Source organism: Biomphalaria glabrata, chromosome 6, assembly GCF_947242115.1.
Source record: "Biomphalaria glabrata chromosome 6, xgBioGlab47.1, whole genome shotgun sequence".
Taxonomy (NCBI): Eukaryota; Metazoa; Mollusca; class Gastropoda; family Planorbidae; genus Biomphalaria; species Biomphalaria glabrata.
The window spans coordinates 17,080,573-17,106,198 of NC_074716.1; the positions used below are offsets into that span (position 1 = coordinate 17,080,573).

Genomic DNA, 25,626 nt, shown 5'->3' on the forward strand with positions numbered 1-25,626 from the left:
TATTTTACATCTATAAAATATAAATTATCGACTTCACTTATTCTTCTTTAACGTATTATTTAATCATATTTCTAACATGTCCTCTTTCGCCTTTAATTTGTGTAGGTGTCATGTTTTTAAATGTATTTCATAACTAAAAACTTTTTATTTCTATATTTATTTATGTATTTATTCATTTTGTGATACAACATTATGATAATTGTCTGTGTTGATATTTAGACTTCGATAAACGTTAAGTTATTAAACCAGACCTATTGTGAATGCTGAGACTGGTGGGTTTGATAGAGTTGAGATACAATGCAAGAGTAAATGGAACTAGAGGATTGTTCTGTATCGTCTAATTTAAACAAAGACATAAATAAATTTGTTGACCTTTGACCTATGTTCCTATTTTTTTTTCTTTTTTTGTAACGACCGAAGGTCTTGTGGTTGATGTCTGATGTATTCTAGTTTGACTTCAGTGTGAAGGAATGCCTTAAAGTTGATTAGAGGAAGACAAACCCTGCCCACGGCCATATCCGTCGTCCTGCGGGAGGTTTGGATTAGGATGTAAATTATCTTCAACTCTGAAGGAACATCCGAAACATGTCCAACAAACAAAAACAAAACAAGATACATTGTCTTTTATCTGTGTGTCGTTCTGTTTTGTTGTTTCTTTTAGTTTTTATGTTTCTAATCGGATCAAATCTTCAGCGCTTGAAAACTAAAATAAATAAAATGTTTTAAACCTAAATATGCAACTGGAACAAACCAGACTAGATCTACATCTATTTTATTTTCTTTAATGATTTACACATAGTCATCTATATTTACCACACTACGGATGTAAATTAATGCTAATACTATTTAAAAAAGAAATACACACAAAACAAAATCCTCATTAAAAATTCGAATTCTTTTATTTGCCAATCAATGTTGACAAAGACAGTAAAAATATTTCACATTATTCAATTGTAAATAAACTGCAATGTAAACATGAGTCGCTGTACTCCATTGATGTTTGTAACATTTGTACCAGATCATTTTTAATCATCAAAACATAACTAGATCTAGATTTCTAGATCTAGATTTAAATTTCAGAATCGTAGCACAAAATCTAGAGTAGATCTAGAGAGTCTAGATCTAAATAATTATAAATAAAAGGATCATAAATGTCTACTTTACGCAGACTTTTTTTTTTACACACACATACTGTGACATACACATAGGACAGAAAAAAATCTTTAAAAAAATTCTCTGAAAATAAAGACAAATACTAGATCTATAATACTAATCTAGACCAGAAACTGTCACCACAAATTTTGTCCCACAAACTTTCTAACAAAAAACTATGTCCCCACAAATCAAGTCCATTTCTTCCCCAGTCAAAATAAATACAGTCTGACCAAAGGAAGTAAAATTATTTGTAAAACTTTACTATCAAGATTTCCATCTGAAATGTGTATTCAATTATCTTTCATATTCACAGTAGGTCACACACTCAATTCACAATGAGGCAATGATGGCCATCTTGAATATTAATATAACTATATCAGGAATCATTAAATTATTTACAGTAGGATATTAAATGGCAAAGGGAATACAAACAAATACAAACATAAGATATAAGAGAAGGTCGACGTTAGAGTAAATCTAGCTACAGATGTAAAATAACCATGTCATGACTCCAACGCATTTAAAAATACAATATCTATGACTCACACATTGTTAGAAATATAACTATGAAATGATTCATATATGTGTGAGAGAAAAAAAAAGTATCATGTAATGATTGAATAGTATGTTGGAGATATAATGATTTCATAATGACTCACAGGTATGTAAGAAATGAAATAACCATGTAATGATTCACACTGTATGTGAAAGGAATAAAATAATCATGTAATGATTCACACTGTATGTGAAAGGAATAAAATAACCATGTGATGATTCACACTGTATGTGAAAGGAATAAAATAATCATGTAATGCCTCACATGTACGAGAGAAAATAATCATGTCAAGACTTGCATTTATGTAAGAAATAAATAAAAAAGTAGCATACATGAGACAGACATTCAATAAAGCCATGTTCAAATACAAATAAGGAAAACAAGTTTCTATAAACTGTGTGTAGAATCATACAGTGGTTCTCATGTTTAACGTTTCGAGGCTCTAATGAGCTTAATCCTTTGTTAATCCTTTGTTAATGTAAACAAGACCTCAGTGTTATTATTAGATTATCCAACCATGATTTTAAAACCATGAACAATAATGTCGTGAAAAGAATAAAATAAAAAAATATGAGACATTTTAATGAAAATTTTTTGAAGTGCAATTTCTGAGACAGTGTTCACATTTGACTGAATAAAAGTTCACATAATAAATGTTCATGCAATCGTAGAAGAAATTATTTTAAATATATTTAGTTTTTGTACTTTAAGGCACATGGTTCAAATGATACTGTAATCAGATGAAATATATTTAAGTGAATAATTTAATTATAATTGTATCTTAAATTTTCTTTCTAAAAATTAAATCTATTAAGCTTTCCGCAAAATGTAAGACTTTTGATATAAAAACACTTAAACGAAATAATAAATAAAAGAAAGATGTTTGATCTACACTCCACATTGTAGATTATTGAGGTGTAATTCTTTATAATAACGACATATACTTCTACAAAGAAATAAAATCACAATTTGTATTATAATGTATGTTGACAGATTCAGAAAATATATTTATTTGATTAAAATTTTATCTTAACTGTAAGCTTTATGTGTATGGGGCTGCATAGCCAAGGGAACTACTGCATTCCTTAATCTTTGGAATCGAAGACAAACGTTATTATTATCATGTGTATGGGCTCTTTAATGTGACTGAAATCTCAAGATAATTTCATAGTACTTTCCTCCCTTATGTTTTAAGAATGATGGGATGTGAAAGTTTATGTTTTCACATGCTAGCAAAGAAAATGTAAAATGCCCTCTACTGTAATATCCTGATAATAACTTTGTCTTGTCTATTTGTTAACTTCTGCTGAGCTTTACAAATTTATTATACTCATAAAAATCTCATTAAATATACTGATATGGTTATTGAGATTTTGTGAGCTAGACAGGAATCTACAACATCTACAAAAAGAATCATTCCTTGCAACAATTTCTGTACTTATGTTATTTTGTTTTCTTTTGACATTAATAGACAAAAAATTCAATTTCAGTTTATTTTGTATAAAAAAAAATTTGAATGAAAATAAATCAAAGAATATTTTTTTTTGTCATCAAAAATAAAAAGAAAGGAAAATGAAAAAAAAATAATGGTAACAAAATTGTTTATGAATAAACACAAACTTTTGGGCAGATTCTATTGAAGCAATTAGTACTTAATTAGTAACTATTGTCTTTTTTTAAACTTAGCTCTAAAGCAAGATTTATTTTTATTTATGCTGATTGTTAATGGGATGAAAGTTTAAAAGTGGCTACATATAAAAGAAAAAGCCTTAAACAATGAATGAAACAAAACAAAATAAAAAATTTCATTATAAAAATTATTTACATAGGAAATCCAAAAATTGTTGAAATAAATAGGCGTTGAATTTGATCAGTATTCAATTAAAAGCAAACATGTTCAAAGACATTTTTAGCTGGAAACCACAAACTGGTTTGTTATGCATATAGATTTTAAACAACAATAACAGTAGCACTTACTGAATCGGATGTCTTTCTTAAGCAAAGAAAATCTGAGATGTTAAATCATCAAGAATTAAAGTTTTGGTTCTTTTATAATTTATTCTAGCAATCTGATCGATAGTACTCTACATTGGATGATTGAAAGAGACAAAATAGTGTTTTTTTTACATTCAGCTGCCTGATTGATTCATTGTTTTAAGCCTGTTTTGACTTGTTTGTAATTCTAAATAGTGTTCTGTCTTTCTATACACATTTAGAAAATTACTAAAATATGCAAGTTTTTAAGAAACCATAATATATATATATATATATACATATACATACATATACATATATATGTATATATATATCTGTTGTTACTGTTTTAAAACTTGTGATATGTTAGATAATAATTTGAAAAGTATATATATATATATATATGTTTAACATTAATTAATTTGAGTTATGATCTTCAATTCCAAAAAACAAGTGATTTCTAATTATATTTATGTTATTAAATTAAAGGTCTAACCTACACAACTAGCATGGCCCTTAATTTTGATTAAACACAATTTCAAATAATAGACACAAAATATTGTTGACAAATGATTAATAATTACAAATGAAATAAATTTGTCTCATCCATAAATTATATAGTTGCTAAGGCATAGTGATTATTTTTTTCAGCATATATTAAAACATTTCACTTAAATGAAATGTATTCACTTAACTGAATATTTTGTATTTTTCTTTTTCTTTCATAGACAGGAATTTTTTTTTTATTTAGCTAGCTGTTCGTTGTTGAAAGCTTTTGTTATAAAAATTAATTTTCACCACAGCTTTCAATTTTTTTAAATGCAAAAAAAAATAAATATTAAGTTGAAACAACTGTAAAAATTAGATGAAGAACACAAAAATGATTATGCATACACTTCCTTGCTGTGTACATGTTGACGAGAACCTGTAAGAGGCATGAACTGTAGGCCATTGTCTGTGATCTCATCGTCTTGTTTCTTTTTGGTCTTTTTGGATCCAAAACAATGGACAGCAAAACGAAACTCCTCAGACATCTCAGAACACAAGGTCTGCTAATGATATAGAAACAAAATTGGTCCTATACAGTTATTAATTTATTTACCCATTTCAAAACTAATATATAACATTTCTATTTCTTGTAGTCTGCATTCTTAAGCCTTTTCATACATTTATTATGATTAAAATTGCAAGAGCCTGCAAAAGATATGCATATAGAAAAAATGCTAAATAACTGCTTTGCCAGTGAAATTAAAACTCATCACAGTGATCCTAAATATATTACAGAAATTACTTGAATAAAGAAGATATTTATGTTCTAGGTATATCATATGTTAATTTAGTCATGCATGCAAAGTCATTGCTTTTCCTGGCTGATTCAGGCAACCCATTCCATTCTCCAATGGCCATGGATAAGGAGGAACACACATATGAATTTGTTCTAGCATATGGAATAAGAAATGTGCATCTATCTTTGTATCTTTCTGAGTATTTCATTAGGTTTTGTTTTTCTGTTTGTAAATTATGGTTTAGTGTTTTATGTGTTATAGCTACATGTACTTTATTTTTTATTCTTCTGTCCTGGAGTATCTCTAAGTTTAGGGAGTTTACTAATGGTGTTACTCTAATCAAATTGGAATATTCGTTTGTTACAAATCTCACTGCTTTATTTTGTTCTAGTTTCTTTATGTTTTCTTGAGTTGTTATACAAATCTTTGGCAAGATATCTTCTGCATACTTCCTAGTTTAACCATTTTTAAAAGAAATAAAGGCCCACAAATTTCCAACTTTGAAATAAAAATTATACTGATATTCCATGGTCTATTTATGTCAATAAAAGAAGGAAAATGTCATACTTCTATTTTGATTTTTTATTGGAGATATATATATATATATATATATGAAAGAAAAAAGTAAAATGCAGCCTGGGATACAGAATACATATTTGTTTTTTGGAAACAATTGAGAATGAAGATTAGAAGTGGTTGACAACTGAACTACTGTGAATCTTTCAAACTCCAACTAATAATTGTTCTTTTAAAGAAGACTATGTCAAAACATTGACTTACCTTGTCTTTCTTAGCATTTTTTCTTGCCTTCCAAATAAATTCACATAGAGACACAAAGAAGCCAACAACCACTCCACCCATCAGCACTACAAACACTCCGCCCACATTCTCTACACCAAGCTCATTGGCACTGCTAGCACTTGCAGATTTCTCTGTATCACAGTTTGCTGCTTCCATCTCTTTGGTCCACCATCTTGTGTACAGCTGGTCAATGAACTGATTCTCTTTCAGCCTCAAAATTTCTTCCGTTAGATCTTCCCTCCAAGGTGACCCTGTTGGTAAGCATACACAAATAATAGCATTTGTAACATATGTGATAAAATACTACTTTATTTCCTTGGAGAAAGACAATAATTCTTGAGTAGGTTTTAAGAAAGAAATTAACGAAAGAAAAAATTGTATACTGTAAACAAAAACATTTCAAAGTGTAAAAGTAAACTATCACTACTTTGATTACCTTTTTTTATAACATCAGAAAATTATTTTAAATACAAAATGTAAATATATTTTCTTACCAGTAGGAGTGGCAAAGCCATATCCTTTAGAATCAAGTAAGCCTCCAACTTTCATGAGATCACAATGTCTATATTTCATTTCAAGTAGAAAAAAATGAAAAAATTACATTATTTCTATTAAGCTTGACTAGTAAATGTTTAAACCATTTTTATAATATTGTCTATTCCATTTGGTCAGGACAGTGGTAAAATAATAAAGAGCAGTAATAAGGCAATTTGATCCATGTGACATTCAAATGTAGGAAAGAAGAAAATTGAAAGAGAGAGAAGTTTGCTAAAGAAAAAAAAAAAAAGAAAAAAGCAAAATGTTTCAATTTATAAAAGTAAGAGTCTTCAAGGGTACTAATTCCACTTAGGCCTCCATATCTGTTAAGTACAATTTCTTTCACTTGTTTAAGATATAAGCTTTGTAAAAAGGTCACCTAAACATAGACTATTTCTAAAAACTCAATTGCGTATCTTTAGTCTAAAAATGTAAATGTTACTTGGCCCAACTTTTCATTGCTAATTTATGTAACATAAAAAATGTGGCATACCACTTATTCTTGCAATTTTTAATTTAACTCCAAAAACAATTTTATATAAATATTTTATATTAATTTGAGGTTTATACAACAGCAATATGTTCTGGAGATAAAAGGGGCTTACTATTCCTATATTAAATGTTTCTAAGTTTCTGCATTATAGCAATGATTGTAATGTTTCTTTGTGCTTACCTGTGTATTACAAACTCAGCTGTTGTGGACTCTGTTATATAGGCATAATCACCTTTCTTCACTTTCTGAATGGCTTCATCCAAACTCTTGACAAAATTATGTTCTTTTGTTCTATTCATATACTCCCACATACCTATATACAAAGGCAGCTGGTTTTTCTGGAAACAAAAAGAAATTTTATCATTAAGTTTTTGTGGTGCTTATGGAAAGATGATTTGATTCTTTGTGCCTACAGGCAGTGGCGTCACTAGGCAGGTGCGGGGGCTGCGGACCGCACCGGGTGACACCTACCAGGGGGTGACACCCAAGTGAAAAATGCACTTTTCCTTAATGCAACTTTAAAAATAAAATTACTGCCTCAAATTTCTCTCACAATTTAGTATCAACATGTCCCAACCCTTCTTAATTTAATTCTATTTGACTTGATTATGTGTTGTAGACGCCAGGAGAAAGAGTGTCTGAAGCTCAGAAATGTAGAAAAACGCTTAGTGCCCAGGGCTTCACCCCGGACAACTTTGAGTGAATTTAATGCACTCCCCCAAACATCTGACCAGTTGAGTGGTGAACGTAACATTTTTTGTTGCAATGTGTTGAAAAACATATTGACGTAAGCCTCTCGCACGCCATTCGACGCATAAGGCTGCAAGCTATCTCCATAGAAATCAGTCCAAGGCGACTTTTACAGCCACTTCTCAGCAGGTGCCCACGAAATTCAGGACTTCTACAAAAGTGTGACGCCATGTTAGACGTGGATGGCCATGTTTTTTATTTCCTCTTTTTGGGTTTCATGTTAAGACTGACTTTAGTAAACATGTTTCGTCTTGTCTCATCATGATAAATCTCACAAATGTCTATTGATGTTCTGTAGCTACTTCCCTTAGACAGCGAATGCCTGTGTGTGATAAGGGGGGGGGGAGGTGACACCCCGAGCTCACCGCACCAGGTGATACCGACCCTAGTGATGCCACTGCCTACAGGACATGCTTAATTCATAAATTATAATGTCCGTCTGAAGTCTGTTGGACTATTTGTGAATCATAAGTATTCCTAAATTCTCCCTTCATTTTTTTCTGCCATGGAGACACAATGGCTGAGTGATGAAGCACTCAGCTTCTGAACCAAGGGATCCCAGGTTCAAATTTGGGGAATGCCAGGATTTTACATAGAATATTTGGGACAATGGTGTTTGTAAAATCTACTTTTGTGAATGGTAAATGTAAGGTTCATTCAGAACACTCTATGGGCCATTTTTATAATTATATATAATTTTTTTGTTACAGATTATTACAGGCTAAACTTCTTTTCCAATGTACCCATTTGATAGTGACCTGCTGGTCGATTGGATGCCAGCCCAACAGGTATTTGTCCAAATGCCCACATAGTCCATCCAAGGAGCAATTAGACAACATGCATAGAAACTTTCTTAGAAATTTTTTATTAATAGAATTTTACATGATTATCTTTTGAACTAAGCCATGGTTATTATGCTAACCACATGACAACCTTGGTACAACCATTGTTCATAGAAACAGATGACCTTTAAATCATCTGCCCTATAGATTGCAACTGAAAAGTGTACTTTACTAGCTAAGCCATATTGATATTGCAGGTCCTAGAGGCTAGACTAGTCAAAACTAAGAAGGTTAATTAAATTTGAATCCTAGATTTAGAAGATACTTAGAAATAGTTAAAATGTGTCAAAGCATGATTTGTTTTTTTGATTTACAACTGGCCATTTTGATAATTAAAAAAAACTAACCTCAAAAAATTCTTGAGTGGCACCACCTCCATAGAGGCCATATTTAATTTTACTTTGCTTGGCCAGATCATCTGCACTGTTAATATCAGAGACCATTCTCTCCACTGTAAGGAAGGCTGCCAGGTTGGCTGTATAGGATGAGATCATGATCAGGGTGAAGAACCACCACATGCCAGCGACCAATCGTGTGGACAGTGCTCGAGGAGCAATTTCACAACCTTGAATATAAAGACATTTCTTTTTATGTATCAATATCAGCACCAAAAGAACAATTTAATATTTAGTAATTGAATTGTGTTACAAATACCGGTATAATCCTGTGCATGACTCAACAAAAAAAATATTGATTGTAAAAAAATGTTATACCAGTATCAGGGCATAAGACAACTAATGGACTAAATTGTGCTCTCAGGGCAGAAGTATAACTAATGGACTAAATTGTGCCCTCAGGTAGAAGTCAACTAATGGACTAAATTGTGCCCTAATTTCATTTTACTAATTAACTCAGCATTTTATTCAAGCGCCTGAAGGAGTCTAATAGTAAGGCACAAAAGAGTGCCATTAAAAAATGTAAATCTATCTTGAGAAGTAATTCTTAGACATTTAGCGCATCGGACACCAAGCTGTCTCCACAAACATCTGTCTCCACAAACATCTGTCTCCACAAACATCTGTCTTTGGCAATGTTTGAAGCCTCTTCCCACCTGGCATCCACTGCTCAGAGGTCCTTCATGAAATAATTCATATCAACTAATTTGTATATTATAGTTCAGCCAGAGATACTGTGTTTTGCTCAACATTTGTAGAGCCATATTTTATGTTCCATACCAAAATCACCAAAATAAACTGTTTAAATGTTTACATCCCCAGATGTCTGATAATTTCTGGCTATGATTACAAGAAACAAAAATATTGGCAACTTACTGCAAATATGAATATAAAGGTTGTGGCTGTAAGACAGACATCACTTGTGTAGTACTTCAAAAGTATATTTTAAGCTTTTTTACAAAAAAAAATAATTTTTTCATGTTCATTTTAATATTTACAAAATTCTGACAATGCCTAAAAAAAGGAGAAAAAAGGAATAGAGTTGGTTTTAGTCATATGACCTTTGTGATGCCCCACCAATCAGTTTTCTAGGACACATGAAGCTGAGGGTACTTTCAAATACTGTAACACTTTTGCAAACTTACCTTGCTGCATAAGTGACCCTATGGTGAACCAGAGACTGTTCATAACAGAGAACTGGTTCTCAACCTCATCAGTGTCGGGGTTGCAAGGGTGAGGGTTGCACCACTCGTATGGACTGAACCTTGCAATGACAAACAGCATGAAGCTCACACAAAGGTATGCAGCAATCATGTACACCCACACCTGAGCAAGAAATCAGATAGGATATAAATATAGCAGTGGTCCTAAAATCTATGAGCTAGTGCTACAGGTGACAGTAATCATGTACACCCACACCTGAGCAAGAAAGTGGAAATGGTAATAATATAGCAGTGGATTTAAAATCTATGAGCTAGTGGTTCAGGTGACAGGCAATCATATATTCTATCTCTATTCTATATACTCTGTACACTTCTCAATACACCTACACCTGAGGAATAAAGTGGATATGATAATCTATCAGTGGTCCCAAAATCTATGAGCTAGTGGTTAAGGTGACAGGCAATCATATATTCTATCTCTATTCTATATACTCTGTACACTTCTCAATACACCCACACCTGAGGAAGAAATCGGATATGATAATCTATCAGTGGTCCCAAAATCTATGAGTTAGTACCACATGTAGCAGCAATCATGTGGACCCAAACATGGGAGAGAAAACTGATTTGTTTTAGAAGTTCTTAATCTGTAAAAAATCAAAGTTCACAAGTAGTTATGTACCCTTACCTATTGGAAATAAATAAATATATGATATTATGATACTGTGACATAAGTTCCAATCTACATGCCAGTGGCCTATTATGTACATTGATTATGAAAACATAAAATAATATTTAAAACCATGTTCACCATTCTATAAGTGAACATTTCTTTAATACATTAAAAAAAAAAAAAAAAAAAAAAAGTGCTGGCGGTGTTCATCTTTCCACAGAAATATAATATATACCAGTATTTATTTCTTGAGAGAAAAAAGTTAAATTATACTTTCTATATATAACAAATAAGTTAATCCTTGTATCTCATTTGTCCAAGGAGCAATTAAACATCATGCATAGAAACATTGAAAACTTTGTTCATCAGAAATTTGCTTGAGATAAAAATAATAAATTATAAAATAAATAAAAAAATAATTATTTTACAGTTTGCAATAATGAGCTCTACGGGTAGAAAATCAGTATTTGTGTAGGATTTTAATAAAAAAATATATGTGACACATTTCTGATACTTACATCAAAGGACAAGGGAGATAAGAAAGAAAATAAATTCAATGCTTTTGGTGCTGGTTTCTTAAAGAGGATCGTAATGCCAAGAGTTAGAAAAGGTTTGGTGAAGTCAACAGCCTGCTCTCTCACCAAGTTGATTGTCAAGTCACCAATACCTATATCTGCTTTCTGAAAATGCACAATAAAACATGGATTCATTTAATAATCTTTTCATCTAATTTTGGTAAAATCATTTATCTCTTTTAATGTTAGTAAAATCATTTCATACAATATTCACACATTGCAAAGGTAACAAATTATTTACAGAGGAATTCGCCTTCAGAATGAGATGTTAAGATGGAAAAGACAATGAGGTATGCTGTCAGCATCAAATGACTTAACACTCTAAACTGGTGTCGTGTAAAATTGTTGGTGGGCACAGGAACATCATATAAACCTAACTTAAACTCTGTGTTATCTTCTTATCTTATATAATACAGATGTTACTTCAAAAAAGAAGATGATTACGTCCTACGCGTCATGCATTTAGTCATGCATATTAACCAATGACTTAAATTCTGCCAAGTCACTGGTTTTCCTGGCTAGTTCAGGCAACCCATTCCATGCTCTAATAGCACTAGGGAAGAAGGAATATTTGTACAGATTTGTCCTAGCATATGGGACTTGGAATGTGCCTTTATCTTTGTTTCTTTCAGAGTATTTTATTAAATTTTGTATTTGAAGATTATGGTTCAGTGTTTTATGTATAATTGCTACTTTATTTTTGAGCCTTCTGTCCTGAAGGCTTTCTAAATTTAGTGATTTTACTAAAGGTGTTACTCTAGTCAAGTGTGAATATTCGTTTGTTATGAATCTCACTGCTCTATTTTGTGTCTGTTCCAGTTTCTTAATGTTTTCTTGAGTTGAGGGGTCCCAAACGGAGGATGCATATTCTATTATTGGCCTAACCAAGGTTAAATAACATTTTAGTTTTATGTTCTTATTTGATTTATAGAAATTTCCTTTAATAAATCCTAATGCTTTGTTTGATTTTTTTGTAGTTTCATCAATATGTGGATTCCATGACAGTTTTTCATTTATTATAACACCTAGGTATTTTGCGTTTTTAGTCTGTGTTACTGGTTTGCCATGAATAAGATAAGTGGAATTAATTTGTTTTAGTTTTTTTGTTACTCTTAACAACTGACATTTTTCTGGGTGGAAAGACATGCTCCAATTTGATTCCCATTTCTGTAATTCATCTAATTCTCTTTGTAAAATATCAGTGTCTTGTGTTGTTTTTATTGTTCTATATATAATGCAATCGTCTGCAAATAATCTGACTTTTGTTCCTGAAGTAATGCAATTTGGTAAATCATTTATGTAAATTAAAAATAGTAGTGGACCCAAGACTGTTCCTGAGTTTACTGTTATCGGTGTTGATTTAAAGCCATTTATTATTACAGTTTGTTCTCTCCCTATCAGAAAATCTTTAATCCACTGATGCAGTGGACCATTAATGCCGAAATATTTTAATTTTTTAAGCAAACTATGGTGGTGAACTTTGTCAAAAGCCTTAGAAAAATCTAGTAAGATAGCATCTATTTGTTCACTATTATCTAAACCTTTTGCTTAGAAGTATCATAAGAATAAAATAAAAGCCATTTCATTCTTAAATTATATTGGCTATCAGTACACAATTTGTTGATTCGTCTGTGTTGCAAGATACATTTTTACAATACCTCTATTTAACTTGTACCTTCCTGGAAACTTCTAGTTCAAACACTAGAGTGAACAGGGATCTCAAAAATGACTCAAACGATTAATCGAAAAATTGGACAGTTATTGTATACGTTGGGAAAAGAATTACTAGCTCGTTGACTGCACCGGGAAAACTCTCGTTTGACCGCTAACATTTTTTAAAGGTTAAAAAGAAATAAATTTAAATTTGGCTAGACAACTTGAAAATATTTATCCTAAACAGAGAATATGTCTTTGAATATTTCTGTTTCTATGCCCTATATTCATTCAAGAGTTTAATAAATCAATGTTCAGTCTATATCTTAAGAACATGTTTCATTTTTTTAAATGTAGGCCTACATTCATTATTTATTAAAAGCAAAATAATCTTTAAAAAAATTTTTTTTTATGCTTTTGCTGTTTAATTAAATGTTATTTCAGACATTACATCCATTATCTGCCCAATGAGTCCCCCATGGACCAACCATACAATATTAAGTATCACTTACCCTGTTGACGAGGGCTCCCATTACACCATCCCAATTGTTGTTATTGCCAATCCTCTTTCCGACCTTGCTCTCGATCTGTATCTCGTAGGTGAAGTTCCTGGTCTTGGCTATCTCATTCAACAAGTCGATACAAAATCCATAATACTGACCAGTGACGTTGTCCTTCATGACGTAAGGCTTGGTCTGTTGAAGAGAAGACATTTTGAAAAGCAGTTACATCTCATTTTGTTTTGTTTTTTAATCTGACGCTGAGGGAATAAGCAGAAAGAAAAGTTGGCATCTCAAAAAAAAAAACAAAAAAAAAAAAGGTTACAAAGACAGTTTGTGTAGAAACAAAAACTCAAAAATCGGCCCCGAAGTGTTCCACCCAGGCAGGCTTCAATATTTTCAGAAAGAACATCCAAATAAAATTATATCAAAGACAAATGAGAGATAAGAATGGAGAAAGAAGGTTGACAGATCTTGTGTAGTGCCCCAACTGTCCAGCAGATCAAAGGATCGGTGCAAGTGAATGCAAAGTTAGATGTGAACCTGGTCAAACTAGTTCCCCTTTCAGACCTTGTGGTCTATAGGGCAGATGATGTAAAGTTCATCTGTTTTTTGTGGCCTACGGTTAAAGAGGGTTCATGTAGCCAGCACAACGACCAACCGCCTTTACTTTTCCCCAACTAATATCAGGTACCCATTGGAGCTGGGTGGACTCTGAGGCGCCTAAGGATTCCGAAGTTAAAAATCCCAGGATTCGAACCCCGAGCCCCCGATTCGGAAGCCAAGCGCTTTACCGCTCAGCTACCGCGACTCTCCTGGCCTAACTGAAGTATTATAATTGATGTAATTTTTTGAAAAGGCTCAATCTCTTATTCGAATGCTCAAAAAAAAAATTAAAAAATTCGCATTAGAAGATAGGTTTATGTCTGTGTGGTGCGTAAGATTACTATCACGAAAATGAAGTTTACAAGATTACTATTCGTTTTAATTTAGGTCTAACTTATAATGCATACTAATTAGCTTTTTCTCTTTAAAAAACTGCTTGCATAACTGATTTTAAAAATTAGATTTTTCGCTTTCAGAAAACAAAAAGTAGCCGTTGCATCAGAACTTTGAATGGTCTAAAATATTGTGATGTCGGATTTTCAATATCTTTTCTAGTTTACGAGATCTAAACGGGACGGACGGACAGACATTTCAGAAAACTAATAGCGTCTTTTCCCCTATCGGGGGCCGCTAAAAAGATACCGGTAATGAACTTCAAAGAATAGACTAGGATATAGTGCGCAGATAATGTACGAAAATCTAATGGGTCTTAAGAGTAAAGAGTGTCTAAATCCTGGGAGGAATCAAACAAAACCAGGGCGAGTCTAGCAGCTCATGTACCGCCCCAACAGAAACTCTCCTTGGTGGAGGCTAAAATGTTTGTAAAAAGGTCAGAGCAAACAAAAATAGCGCATTGTACAACTGAACATTGACACATAGTTGAATACCTAGCCCGGTTCCGTCACAGCGGGGGAGTCACTAATCAGTGGTGCATGTCTTGCAAGAGTGTTCGCATCTCCGAGTGCTACAGGCGATGTATGGGCAGTGTAATTTGACATGTAGGAGCTTTCATGGGCGTAGCCCCCCCCCCCCCCCAGGGGAAGGGGATCGGAATTTAGTGACTGATTTTTTGCTCTAATTTTGTTTATTTTAGGTGAGATTTTAATTCTAAACCATGACTTGCACCAGCACAGCCAGGGGGTTTTGAGTTTAAAACCCCCTACTAGGGTCTTTTGCAGTTTAAAACCCCTTACTAGGGTTTTTTGCAGGGGGGGGGGAACGGAATTTAATGACTGATTTTTTGCTTTGATTTTGTTTATTTTAGGTGAGATTTTAATTCTAAACAATCACTTGCACCAACACAGCCAAGGGGGTTTTGAGTTTAAAACCCCTACCAGCGGGTTTTGAGTCTAAAACCCCCTACCAATGGGGTTTTGAGTTTAAAACCCCTTATTGGGGTTTTTGCAGTTTAAAACCCCCTACTAGGGTTTTTTGCAGTTAAATTCCCCTCGTTTATAAAACAAAAGAAATGCAAACGACAATCCCCAAATTTCAAGAGCACAGTTAAGGAAAATTTTGATTTTAAAACCCGCTACAAAATTTACGATAAACCCCCTCATCAATATAAAAAAAGAGAATTACACACTCAAAATTCTATGAGTGTAGCCAAAGGAGTTTTTAGTTTACCCCCCCCCCCTTTCCCGTCTCTCTTCAGTAGGTTTTGAAGCTAAAAAATACCTCGATATAAAAAAAAGCAAATTACGCACTCAAAATGTTATGAGCGTAGCCAAATTGGTTTTGACTCAGTTTTGAGTTTAAACCCCCCTTCAGCTGCGTTTGAAACTAAAAATACCTGTTTAATATGAAAAAAACAGCAAATTATGCACTCAAAATGTTTTGAGCGTAGATAAATGGGTTTTGACTCAGTTTTGAATTTAAACCCTCCGCCAGCGGGGTTTGAAGCTAAATAATACATCTTCAATGTAAAAAAAAAAAAAAAAAAGCAAATTACGCACTCAAAATGCTATGAGTGTTGTTAAAAAAGGTTTTGAGTTAAAAACCCCTTCAGTAGGGTTTGACGCTTAAAAATACCTCAATATAAAAAAGAAAATTACACACTAAAATTATTAGTGCGTAGCCAAGCCTATTGGGGGTTTTGAGTTTAAACCCCTCTACTCCAAGTGGTTTTGAGTTTTAAATCCCCCAACAGAGCGTTTTGGGGTGGAAAATCTTCAATATTATTCTAAAGCAAACTACAGTTACCAAATTGATCTTCGCTAATTGGGGTTTTGAATTTAAAAAAAAACAAACAACTCCAGAGATTTTTTTAGTTTAAAACCTCCAACAGATGATTTTGACGATAAAAGTTCCCTTTTCGATATAACATCTAAATCAAACTACATTCACCTAATTCCAAGAGCATATTCAAGAGAGGTTACACATTTCTACCAGTGGCTGGGTTCCATTGATAAAGTGCAGTAAATAGTCATCTACCGAAATTGAAAAACACTAAATGTGGCTCAAAAAAGATGGCTAAGACAGATTTTAGGAGTCAGTTATAGAGATCGGGTCTAAATCAAGGAAATCTTATGCCGAACTGGGAGTCAACCCTTTAGCAAGATTGTGACAGAGCGTCGCATGGGGTTTGCGGGACATGTTCTGCGACAAAATGAATTACGCATAATAAAAGTTGCGATGACATTCTAGTACAATTTGGCGCCACACATTTATGGAGGTCCTCAGAGCAGGTGGCAAGAGGCTTCAGACATTACCAGTGACAGATTTTTGTGGAAACAGCTTGATGGCAAATGCGCCGAACGGCGCGGAAAGGTCTAAGTCAGTAAGAATAGCACATTAGGTCTTCGAAATAAAACTTTTTAATAGCAGGAAAATGCAATATAGATACCCCAGAATATGCATTTGTTGACTTTCAATACCAGAAATAGTGCTCCTAGCGCTCCCCCAGGCCCCTACTGGCAATGGCGGCGAGTCAACAATTTTTCCACTAACTCCAGGAAGACCCTATTCTAGGGCACAATAAATTAGAGATGGGAAACGAACCGAACCCGAACCGAACTCGAACCTCACTTATGACCGAACCGAACCCGAACTTTGAAACTGCTTGGTACGAACCGAACCGAACGAACCCTCCTTTTCTTAACCGAACTAATTTTGCAATTATACATCCCTTTTTATATTTTGGGTTTTCAAAAAATTACTTAAATATTTTATTTAAATTCTAATGATTCCATTATACTTTGAAAACTTGGGAGGGGGTGGTGGTGGTATTTTGAAAAAAAAAAAAGCGGCTCGCTTTGATTCCCATGGGTTTTTCCGTACGTGCCGACTCTCCCCTAACCTTGAATTTTCGCGGGCTGTTTGCAATATTGGTTTTGAGTCGAATAGGCGCCCTCTAATTAGATCTAGATCTAGATTCAAGTTCCTAGTAAGTAGAAAGTTGACATTAAAATATTGTCACTTTTATTTGAGATGGCTGTTAGTTGAGAGTAGAATATTTTTTGCCGATTAGAGAGTGTAGATATAAATAAGTTCATTTGTGTTCTAGTTTAAAATAAATTTTAATTATCTTCTATTAAGTGATTTATTTTTACAAAATTGTGAAGTATTCTATATGAATATTATCAGTGGCGTAGCAAGGGAAGGGGGGGGGAGGGTGAGAAATGTAAAATCCCCCCGGGCCCCCAAATTAGTGTTTTTTACAATAAATATTCAATATTTCGCAAAATGCAGGGGCCCCCAAAGAGGTCCAGCCCCTCCCGAGCCCCCAAATGATGAAAACTTCCTATCTACGCCCCTGAATATTTTTTACTATTATTCTGTTTTGCATTATTGATCATCAGTATTTTTAATGCAGCGTTTCTCAAACTTTGGGTCCTCTCCAGTGGATGGGGATGGTTAGTACCTTGAATTGGGGGATGGGGAGACGCAACTTCTTGACAAAAAGGGGTGTCATAAAGTGTGTGTGTGTTTTTTCTGGTGGCGGTAAGAAGAGGTTAAGCGATTGATTGGTGTATATGCATTAAGGATGATGAAATTAGCGTAATGCAAATGTGAAACGGCAGACAATCTGAAAGAGTAAAGACGTTGTTTTGTGGTGACCTAGATTTTGTTTAAATATCAGTATATTTCATTAATATTACAACTCTATCTCAAGTTAAATATGTGAATATTGTAATAACAGTTAGGCTATATTGAGTTGTTCACATAAGAACTTTATTTTAAAGTTTATTAAGTTTATATATTATTATAAGGCTTGTCTTCGAGCCCAAAGATTAGTGAGGAATGCAGTTTTTCCCATGACTGCGCAGGCCCTGCTGTGACCTACATATTTTGCCACATCCAGGGCAAGCATAACCACTGTTCGCAGGTGGTCGATTTAGTTTTTCTTTTCGCGTCTGCGTTTGTCCTCGGCAGCTGATTTTCTTTTGGTCTCAAATGTGTATCCCGTGGACTTCGGGAGTGACCTCCAGCTGACTCGTTCTAAGACCGCATGCCACCAGGCGCTCTCTTCTATGTCAGCCAAGGAAAGTTGACGCCTAAGCTGGTCTTTGAAGCGTTTCCGTGGGGTGCCTCTGTAACGTCGACCACCTTTTAGCTCACCAAAAAAAAAGACTGCCTTTGGCATACGTTCGTCTCCCATACGGGACACGAGCCCTGCCCAGCATAACTGTCGGACCATAAGAAGTCCATCTATACTATCCTTACCGGTAAAAATATAAAACGCCTATATTGGTTCAATTGTACTAGCTGTTTGTAAGCGACAAACCAACGACCAACTAACAAAGAGAGGGGGCATCGAAAAAAAAAGTTTTATTTTTATTGTAACTTATCTGAATATTAGTATAATTACATGTTTAAAAATTAAAATATATTAAGTGGAGATATCATTTTATCTTCTAATAAGACCTTGTCAACTGTAGACTGCTTTTTGCGAGGCGCGTATGCACAATATGGGTCAAAACGTTTTGAAGAAAACATTTTAAAACATCTCCGCTAGTGTGATTCTTCCGCATTTTTTTTGTCTCAGAATAGTCGAATTTCTTCCGTATATTGCAATTTATAATTGTGACAACTTATGTGTGAAAAAAATTCTCGATAGAGACGTCTTTACACGAAGAATATTTGTTTAAAAAGATCACGCCCATTATAGAAGTACGTGCGCAATATGTAGGCCTACCTAGAATGTCCCTTGAATAACTCTATTGGCCAGGTCTGCCTCTTTATTATTAGATTTAATATGGCCCTCGACTTTTTTTTTATTATGATGAATAGTGCGTTCTGAAAGAAAGCACATCGATATTAGCCTTTTTAAAAAATTCGCTTAGCGCCGAGTCACGCCCTGAATTAAACCACTTACCGACTTGAGCGAAAATCTGCCGCATCTTCATTTCTATCTCCATTAAGAAATTTTTACAACGCTTTAAATGTATGTAGGCAACATTATTTTGGCAAAAGTATTGCCCATAGGCCTATTATATATTGCAAAGTATTTGTTTTATGTAAAAATTAAATAAAAAAGTTTTAACTAATAAATTGCATTAAACCTTATAACTTAATTTTGCTATTACATAATTTGATAACATCGAACCGAGCCGAACACGAACTTTAGACCTGACCGAACCGAACCCGAACTATACTCGTCATCGAACCGAACTCGAACTTAAATCTGACCGAACCGAACCCGAACTTTAAAAGTTGGGTTCGATTCCCATCTCTACAATAAATGTCTTCCGAAAGAATGAAGGGTCAGAATGTAATAAAGATTATGTACACACACACACACATGCATACAAACAAAAATATTTTTTTCGCGGGGGGGGGGGGGGGGTGTCGGCCGAAAAAAAAAGTCCTGGCTACGCCCATGGGAGCTATGATTCCGAAAAAAAAGTATTTCTTACCAGGGCACTATGGGTTACCTTGTTTCCAGAGTACCAGCCACTAACTGTAAGAGAGTCTACTATTATGGTAGCTGCTAGATAACACGAAGTCTAGGACTCCAGACATAGATACGTGTTGACAGATCTAGATGGACACTATTCCTTATAGTTTTGTGTCAGATACTAAATACTGATGTCATGTTTGTGTAGACTTTGCATATTTCTATCTTTTGAAAAAGAAACATGCTTAAAACTCGTTTCATTGTGTGAGTTATGTAGATGATAAAACAATTGAGTCGAAAACCTTGTCTGCATAGTCTGGCTTTAACACACTGAATGACTACACAACACACATTTCGTGAACACATTTTTACAGACGAGTTACAAGCACATGTAAACATAAGAACGACAACCGATACAGTAAATAATGTTCGCAACAATGTATAGTAAAACAATTACATTGCACGTATAGTTTTATCTCAATAAAATAGTTTATTTTTAACCATACCAGGTATTTATTTACTTACTTATCATACCTTTAAAATATAGAAAAAAAAATAAAGTAAAACTTTGTTTGTGTTACCATTGGAGTGGTTACAGGTAAAAAAATGGAAAACATCTAATAAAGAAACTCACTTTTGAATGGTAACAAAAAGAGATAGACCTATATATGAGAGTAGGCTGCTGTAAGTACAAGCAACGAAGTACATAGACATAAGTACTTACAATGTATGTGGTGACAATTAACTTTTTGTTAGTTATTTTTGTATCTGTAGGGGTCACATTTTCACGGGTAATATTCAGACGATGTTTTCTGTCCCATTTCCCAACCTGTGGATAGAAGATATCATCTCAAGAAGGAACAAAAAAGGACAATATGCCTACTAACACGCAGCCAGAAATACTTACTAACATACATCAATCCAAAAAGTCTGCCATCAAGACTTCTGTTTAGGAGAGAAAAACATATTGCGAACTGTACAAAAGAAATAATCTTTATTTTATTACAGAGTAGTTCATGCCTGGTCGTGCTGTTTGGGCGCTGGAATATCGTTCGGACTTATCGAAGGTCCAGGGTTCAAACCCTGCCCGCTACAATCCCCCATCGTCCTGCGAGATGCTTGGACTAGGAAGCATATTATCTTCAACTCTAAAGAAACATCCGAAACATGTTAAAATGTTAGTAACATTTTTGTTACAATTTACATAAATATAATCCTGAATATTTACCATTTGGATTTCTAACCCTTACAGCCACAATGTGTCATATGTTTCAATGTGTCATATGTTTCAATGTGTGTCGTATGTTTCAATGTGTGTCGTATGTTTCAATGTGTCATATGTTTCAATGTGTCATATGTTTCAATGTGTCATATGTTTCAATGTGTCATATGTTTCAATGTGTCATATGTTTCAATGTGTCATATGTTTCAATGTGTCATATGTTTCAATGTGTCATATGTTTCAATGTGTCATATGCTTCAATGTGTCATATGCTTCAATGTGTCAATATGTTTCAATGTGTCATATGTTTCAATGTGTCATATGTTTCAATGTGTCATATGCTTCAATGTGTCAATATGTTTCAATGTGTCATATGTTTCAATGTGTCGTATGTTTCAATGTGTCATATGTTTCAATGTGTCGTATGTTTCAATGTGTGTCGTATATTTCAATGTGTCGTATGTTTCAATGTGTCATATGCTTCAATGTGTCATATGCTTCAATGTGTCAATATGTTTCAATGTGTCATATGTTTCAATGTGTCATATGTTTCAATGTGTCATATGCTTCAATGTGTCAATATGTTTCAATGTGTCAATATGTTTCAATGTGTCATATGTTTCAATGTGTCATATGTTTCATTGTGTCATATGTTTCAATGTGTCATATGTTTCATTGTGTCATATGATTCAATGTATTATCAAACGAAACTTTGAAACCTCCGAAACTGAAGCGTCATTTTGTTACAAATGGTGAACTAAAAAACGAACCTGTAGATTTCTTTAATTGTCAAACAAAACTTGTATACCAATCAGCAGAAAATTAATAGCAATGCAACAACAGTGAATGAAAAAAAAAACTTTTAAGGCTTCCTGCTTCATATATTATGGCAATACGAGCAGACCAGAGCAAACAGCGCACCTGATTGCAGAGAGTTTGATTATGGCAGCGGCAGCGGCTTTAGAAATATGAAATTTGGGCAGACAAATCAGCCTGTGTCAGTGTATGCTAACTTCGTTTAGCTAGTAAAGGGGTACCTGAACTGAAAACGTTTGAGAACCTCTGTTTTCTAAACTGTTGACCTATTTATACGCCTTCGAAAATTTCCGTACAGTAGAGTAGGCCTGCCCCCTCCAAAAACGATTATTTTAATAACAATGAAATTATTTTGGGGTACATAAAAAAAAAAAATAAACGAAAAATAAAATTGTCAATAAAATAAATGAAACTTATATTATAAAAAAACATGTACTTGGAATAATGAGACAGATAAAATTGTTTGTGTTTAGATGACACATTTGGTTCTCTAGGTGTTTGTGTTTAGATGACACATTTGGTTCTCTAGGTGTTTGTGTTTAGATGCCACATTTGGTTCTCTAGGTGTTTGTGTTTAGATGACACATTTGGTTCTCTAGCTGTTTGTGTTTAGATGCCACACATTTGGTTCTCTAGGTGTTTGTGTTTAGATAACACATTTGGTTCTCTAGGTGTTTGTGTTTAGATGACACATTTGGTTCTCTAGGTGTTTGTGTTTAGATGACACATTTAGTTCTCTAGGTGTTTGTGTTTAGATGACACATTTGGTTCTCTAGGTGTTTGTGTTTAGATGACACATTTGGTTCTCTAGGTGTTTGTGTTTAGATGACACATTTGGTTCTCTAGGTGTTTGTGTTTAGATGACACATTTGGTTCTCTAGGTGTTTGTGTTTAGATGACACATTTGGTTCTCTAGGTGTTTGTGTTTAGATGACACATTTGGTTCTCTAGCTGTTTGTGTTTAGATGACACATTTGGTTCTCTAGGTGTTTGTGTTTAGATGACACATTTGGTTCTCTAGGTGTTTGTGTTTAGATGACACATTTGGTTCTCTAGGTGTTTGTGTTTAGATGACACATTTGGTTCTCTAGCTGTTTGTGTTTAGATGACACATTTGGTTCTCTAGCTGTTTGTGTTTAGATGACACATTTGGTTCTCTAGGTGTTTGTGTTTAGATGACACATTTGGTTCTCTAGGTGTTTGTGTTTAGATGGCACATTTGGTTCTCTAGGTGTTTGTATTTAGATGACACATTTGGTTCTCTAGGTGTTTGTGTTTAGATGACACAATTGGTTCTCTAGGTGTTTGTGTTTAGATGACACATTTGGTTCTCTAGGTGTTTGTGTTTAGATGACACATTTGGTTCTCTAGGTGTTTGTGTTTAGATGACACATTTGGTTCTCTAGCTGTGTGTGTTTAGATGACACATTTGGTTCTCTAGCTATTTGTGTTTAGATGACACATTTGGTTCTCTAGCTGTGTGTGTTTAGATGACACATTTGGTTCTCTAGCTGTTTGTGTTTAGATGACACATTTGGTTCTCTAGATGTTTGTGTTTAGATGACATATTTGGTTCTCTAGATGTTTGTGTTTAGATGACACATTTGGTTCTCTAGCTGTTTGTGTTTAGATGACACATTTGGTTCTCTAGGTTTTTGTGTTTGGATGACACATTTGCTTCTCTAGCTGTTTGTGTTTAGATGACACATTTGGTTCTCTAGCTGTTTGTGTTTAGATGACACATTTGGTTCTCTAGTTGTTTGTGTTTAGATGACACATTTGGTTCTCTAGCTGTTTGTGTTTAGATGACACATTTGGTTCTCTAGGTGTTTGTGTTTAGATGACACATTTGGTTCTCTAGGTGTTTGTGTTTAGATGACACATTTGGTTCTCTAGGTGTTTGTGTTTAGATGACACATTTGGTTCTCTAGGTGTTTGTGTTTAGATGACACATTTGGTTCTCTAGGTGTTTGTGTTTAGATGACACATTTGGTTCTCTAGCTGTTTGTGTTTAGATGACACATTTGGTTCTCTAGGTGTTTGTGTTTAGATGACACATTTGGTTCTCTAGGTGTTTGTGTTTAGATGACATTTGGTTCTCTAGGTGTTTGTGTTTAGATGACACATTTGGTTCTCTAGCTATTTGTGTTTAGATGACACATTTGGTTCTCTAGGTGTTTGTGTTTAGATGACACATTTGGTTCTCTAGCTGTTTGTGTTTAGATGACACATTTGGTTCTCTAGATGTTTGTGTTTAGATGACACATTTGGTTCTCTAGATGTTTGTGTTTAGATGACACATTTGGTTCTCTAGCTGTTTGTGTTTAGATGACACATTTGGTTCTCTAGGTGTTTATGTTTAGATGACACATTTGGTTCTCTAGCTGTTTGTGTTTAGATGACACATTTGGTTCTCTAGGTGTTTGTGTTTAGATGACACATTTGGTTCTCTAGCTGTTTGTGTTTAGATGACACATTTGGTTCTCTAGGTGTTTGTGTTTAGATGACACATTTGGTTCTCTAGCTGTTTGTGTTTAGATGACACATTTGGTTCTCTAGATGTTTGTGTTTAGATGACACATTTGGTTCTCTAGATGTTTGCGTTTAGATGACACATTTGGTTCTCTAGATGTTTGTGTTCAGATGACACATTTGGTTCTCTAGCTGTTGATTTGTATCTGAACAGCGATTTTTTCGACTTCATGTCTAAAACTGCAGAAAAAGTTGAACATAATACATGGGTATAGTTAATACAACGCGTTCCCCTTTAAACTCTTCCTGTACCCGCGTACCCCACTTTGGAAAACACTGATCTAATTGATGATTGGTAAAAGGCCAATCTCTCTTTTAAGGCCTCAAGGAGGAGGTCTTTCCGTTTCGTTAGGTATATAAGAAATTCTCCACATGACCTATATGAATAGAGTACACACTATATCCAATATAACTTATCAAATGTTCTTTAAAAATTATATCTGACTAACATACCTAGGCTTACTAAATACATTTTTTTTTCTTTTTTTTTTTTTAAATTCCTTTAGAAATACTAACAATTTATATATAAGAAAACACTTAGTTTAGTCATAGAAATACTTTTTATAATATTATTTTAGAAAAGAACAAAAACGTTTACATAAAGGTTTTTAAAATATATAGTAAACTCACTTTACGTATTAATATAGTCTCCCCTGATTTTTTAATATTAATAATAACTTTTCGTACGCTTACATGTTAAAAATCAAACGGTTCACTTTCAGAAAACAAAATAGTAGCGGTAGCCGTTGCACCAAACTTTACATGATTTAAAATATCAATGATAGCTGATATTTAACCTTTTACTAGTTTTTGTGATCATAAACAAGACAGACGGACAGACACACCAATCAATAGTGATTATGGCTATTCCCCTTTCGGGACATTGAACATAATATATTATTGTGTTAACTTAATTAAGATTCTATATAATAGCTCATATTCATTTCATAAGTTAACATAAACAAATAATACAAAAAACTGCAATGTAATCTTGTGAGAAAAAATAATGACAGAATGGAACTAGGTCAAGGAAAGGAAACAGGTCATAGCCATAAGATTGTCTTTTCTTTACCATTATTAAAAAAAAAAATTAAATTACGTCAAGGGTTACAGTAAATAGATTATATATTGGTGATGAACAACGTGTTTGTCTCCCTTGTAAGACAACGCTTCTATGTGCCTGACTTGTTTATGTCATTAGCACGGGACCTTTAGGCTAGAATGTAAAAAATAAAATGGAGACTATGGTCTTAATAAT

At 33.7% G+C, this 25,626-nt stretch overlaps 1 protein-coding gene across 3 annotated transcripts in view; it reads right to left on the bottom strand.

Annotated features, from left to right (window-relative positions):
• Positions 1–880: 880 nt before the first annotated feature.
• The window catches only part of LOC106079964 (glutamate receptor ionotropic, kainate 2-like), a 224,408-nt gene continuing 199,662 nt past the window's right edge, over positions 881–25,626 (bottom strand). For all 3 annotated transcript variants that reach the window (XM_056032750.1, XM_056032749.1, XM_056032751.1), the window contains 9 exons: positions 20,523–20,627; positions 13,366–13,548; positions 11,144–11,305; positions 9,935–10,115; positions 8,742–8,959; positions 6,983–7,140; positions 6,267–6,334; positions 5,752–6,023; positions 881–4,737 (listed from right to left, as the gene is read on the bottom strand). In XM_056032750.1, coding sequence (XP_055888725.1) covers positions 4,570–4,737; positions 5,752–6,023; positions 6,267–6,334; positions 6,983–7,140; positions 8,742–8,959; positions 9,935–10,115; positions 11,144–11,305; positions 13,366–13,548; positions 20,523–20,627 — 1,515 coding nt within the window. In that variant the 3' untranslated portion in view covers positions 881–4,569. The remainder of the gene's footprint in view (positions 4,738–5,751; positions 6,024–6,266; positions 6,335–6,982; positions 7,141–8,741; positions 8,960–9,934; positions 10,116–11,143; positions 11,306–13,365; positions 13,549–20,522; positions 20,628–25,626) is intronic.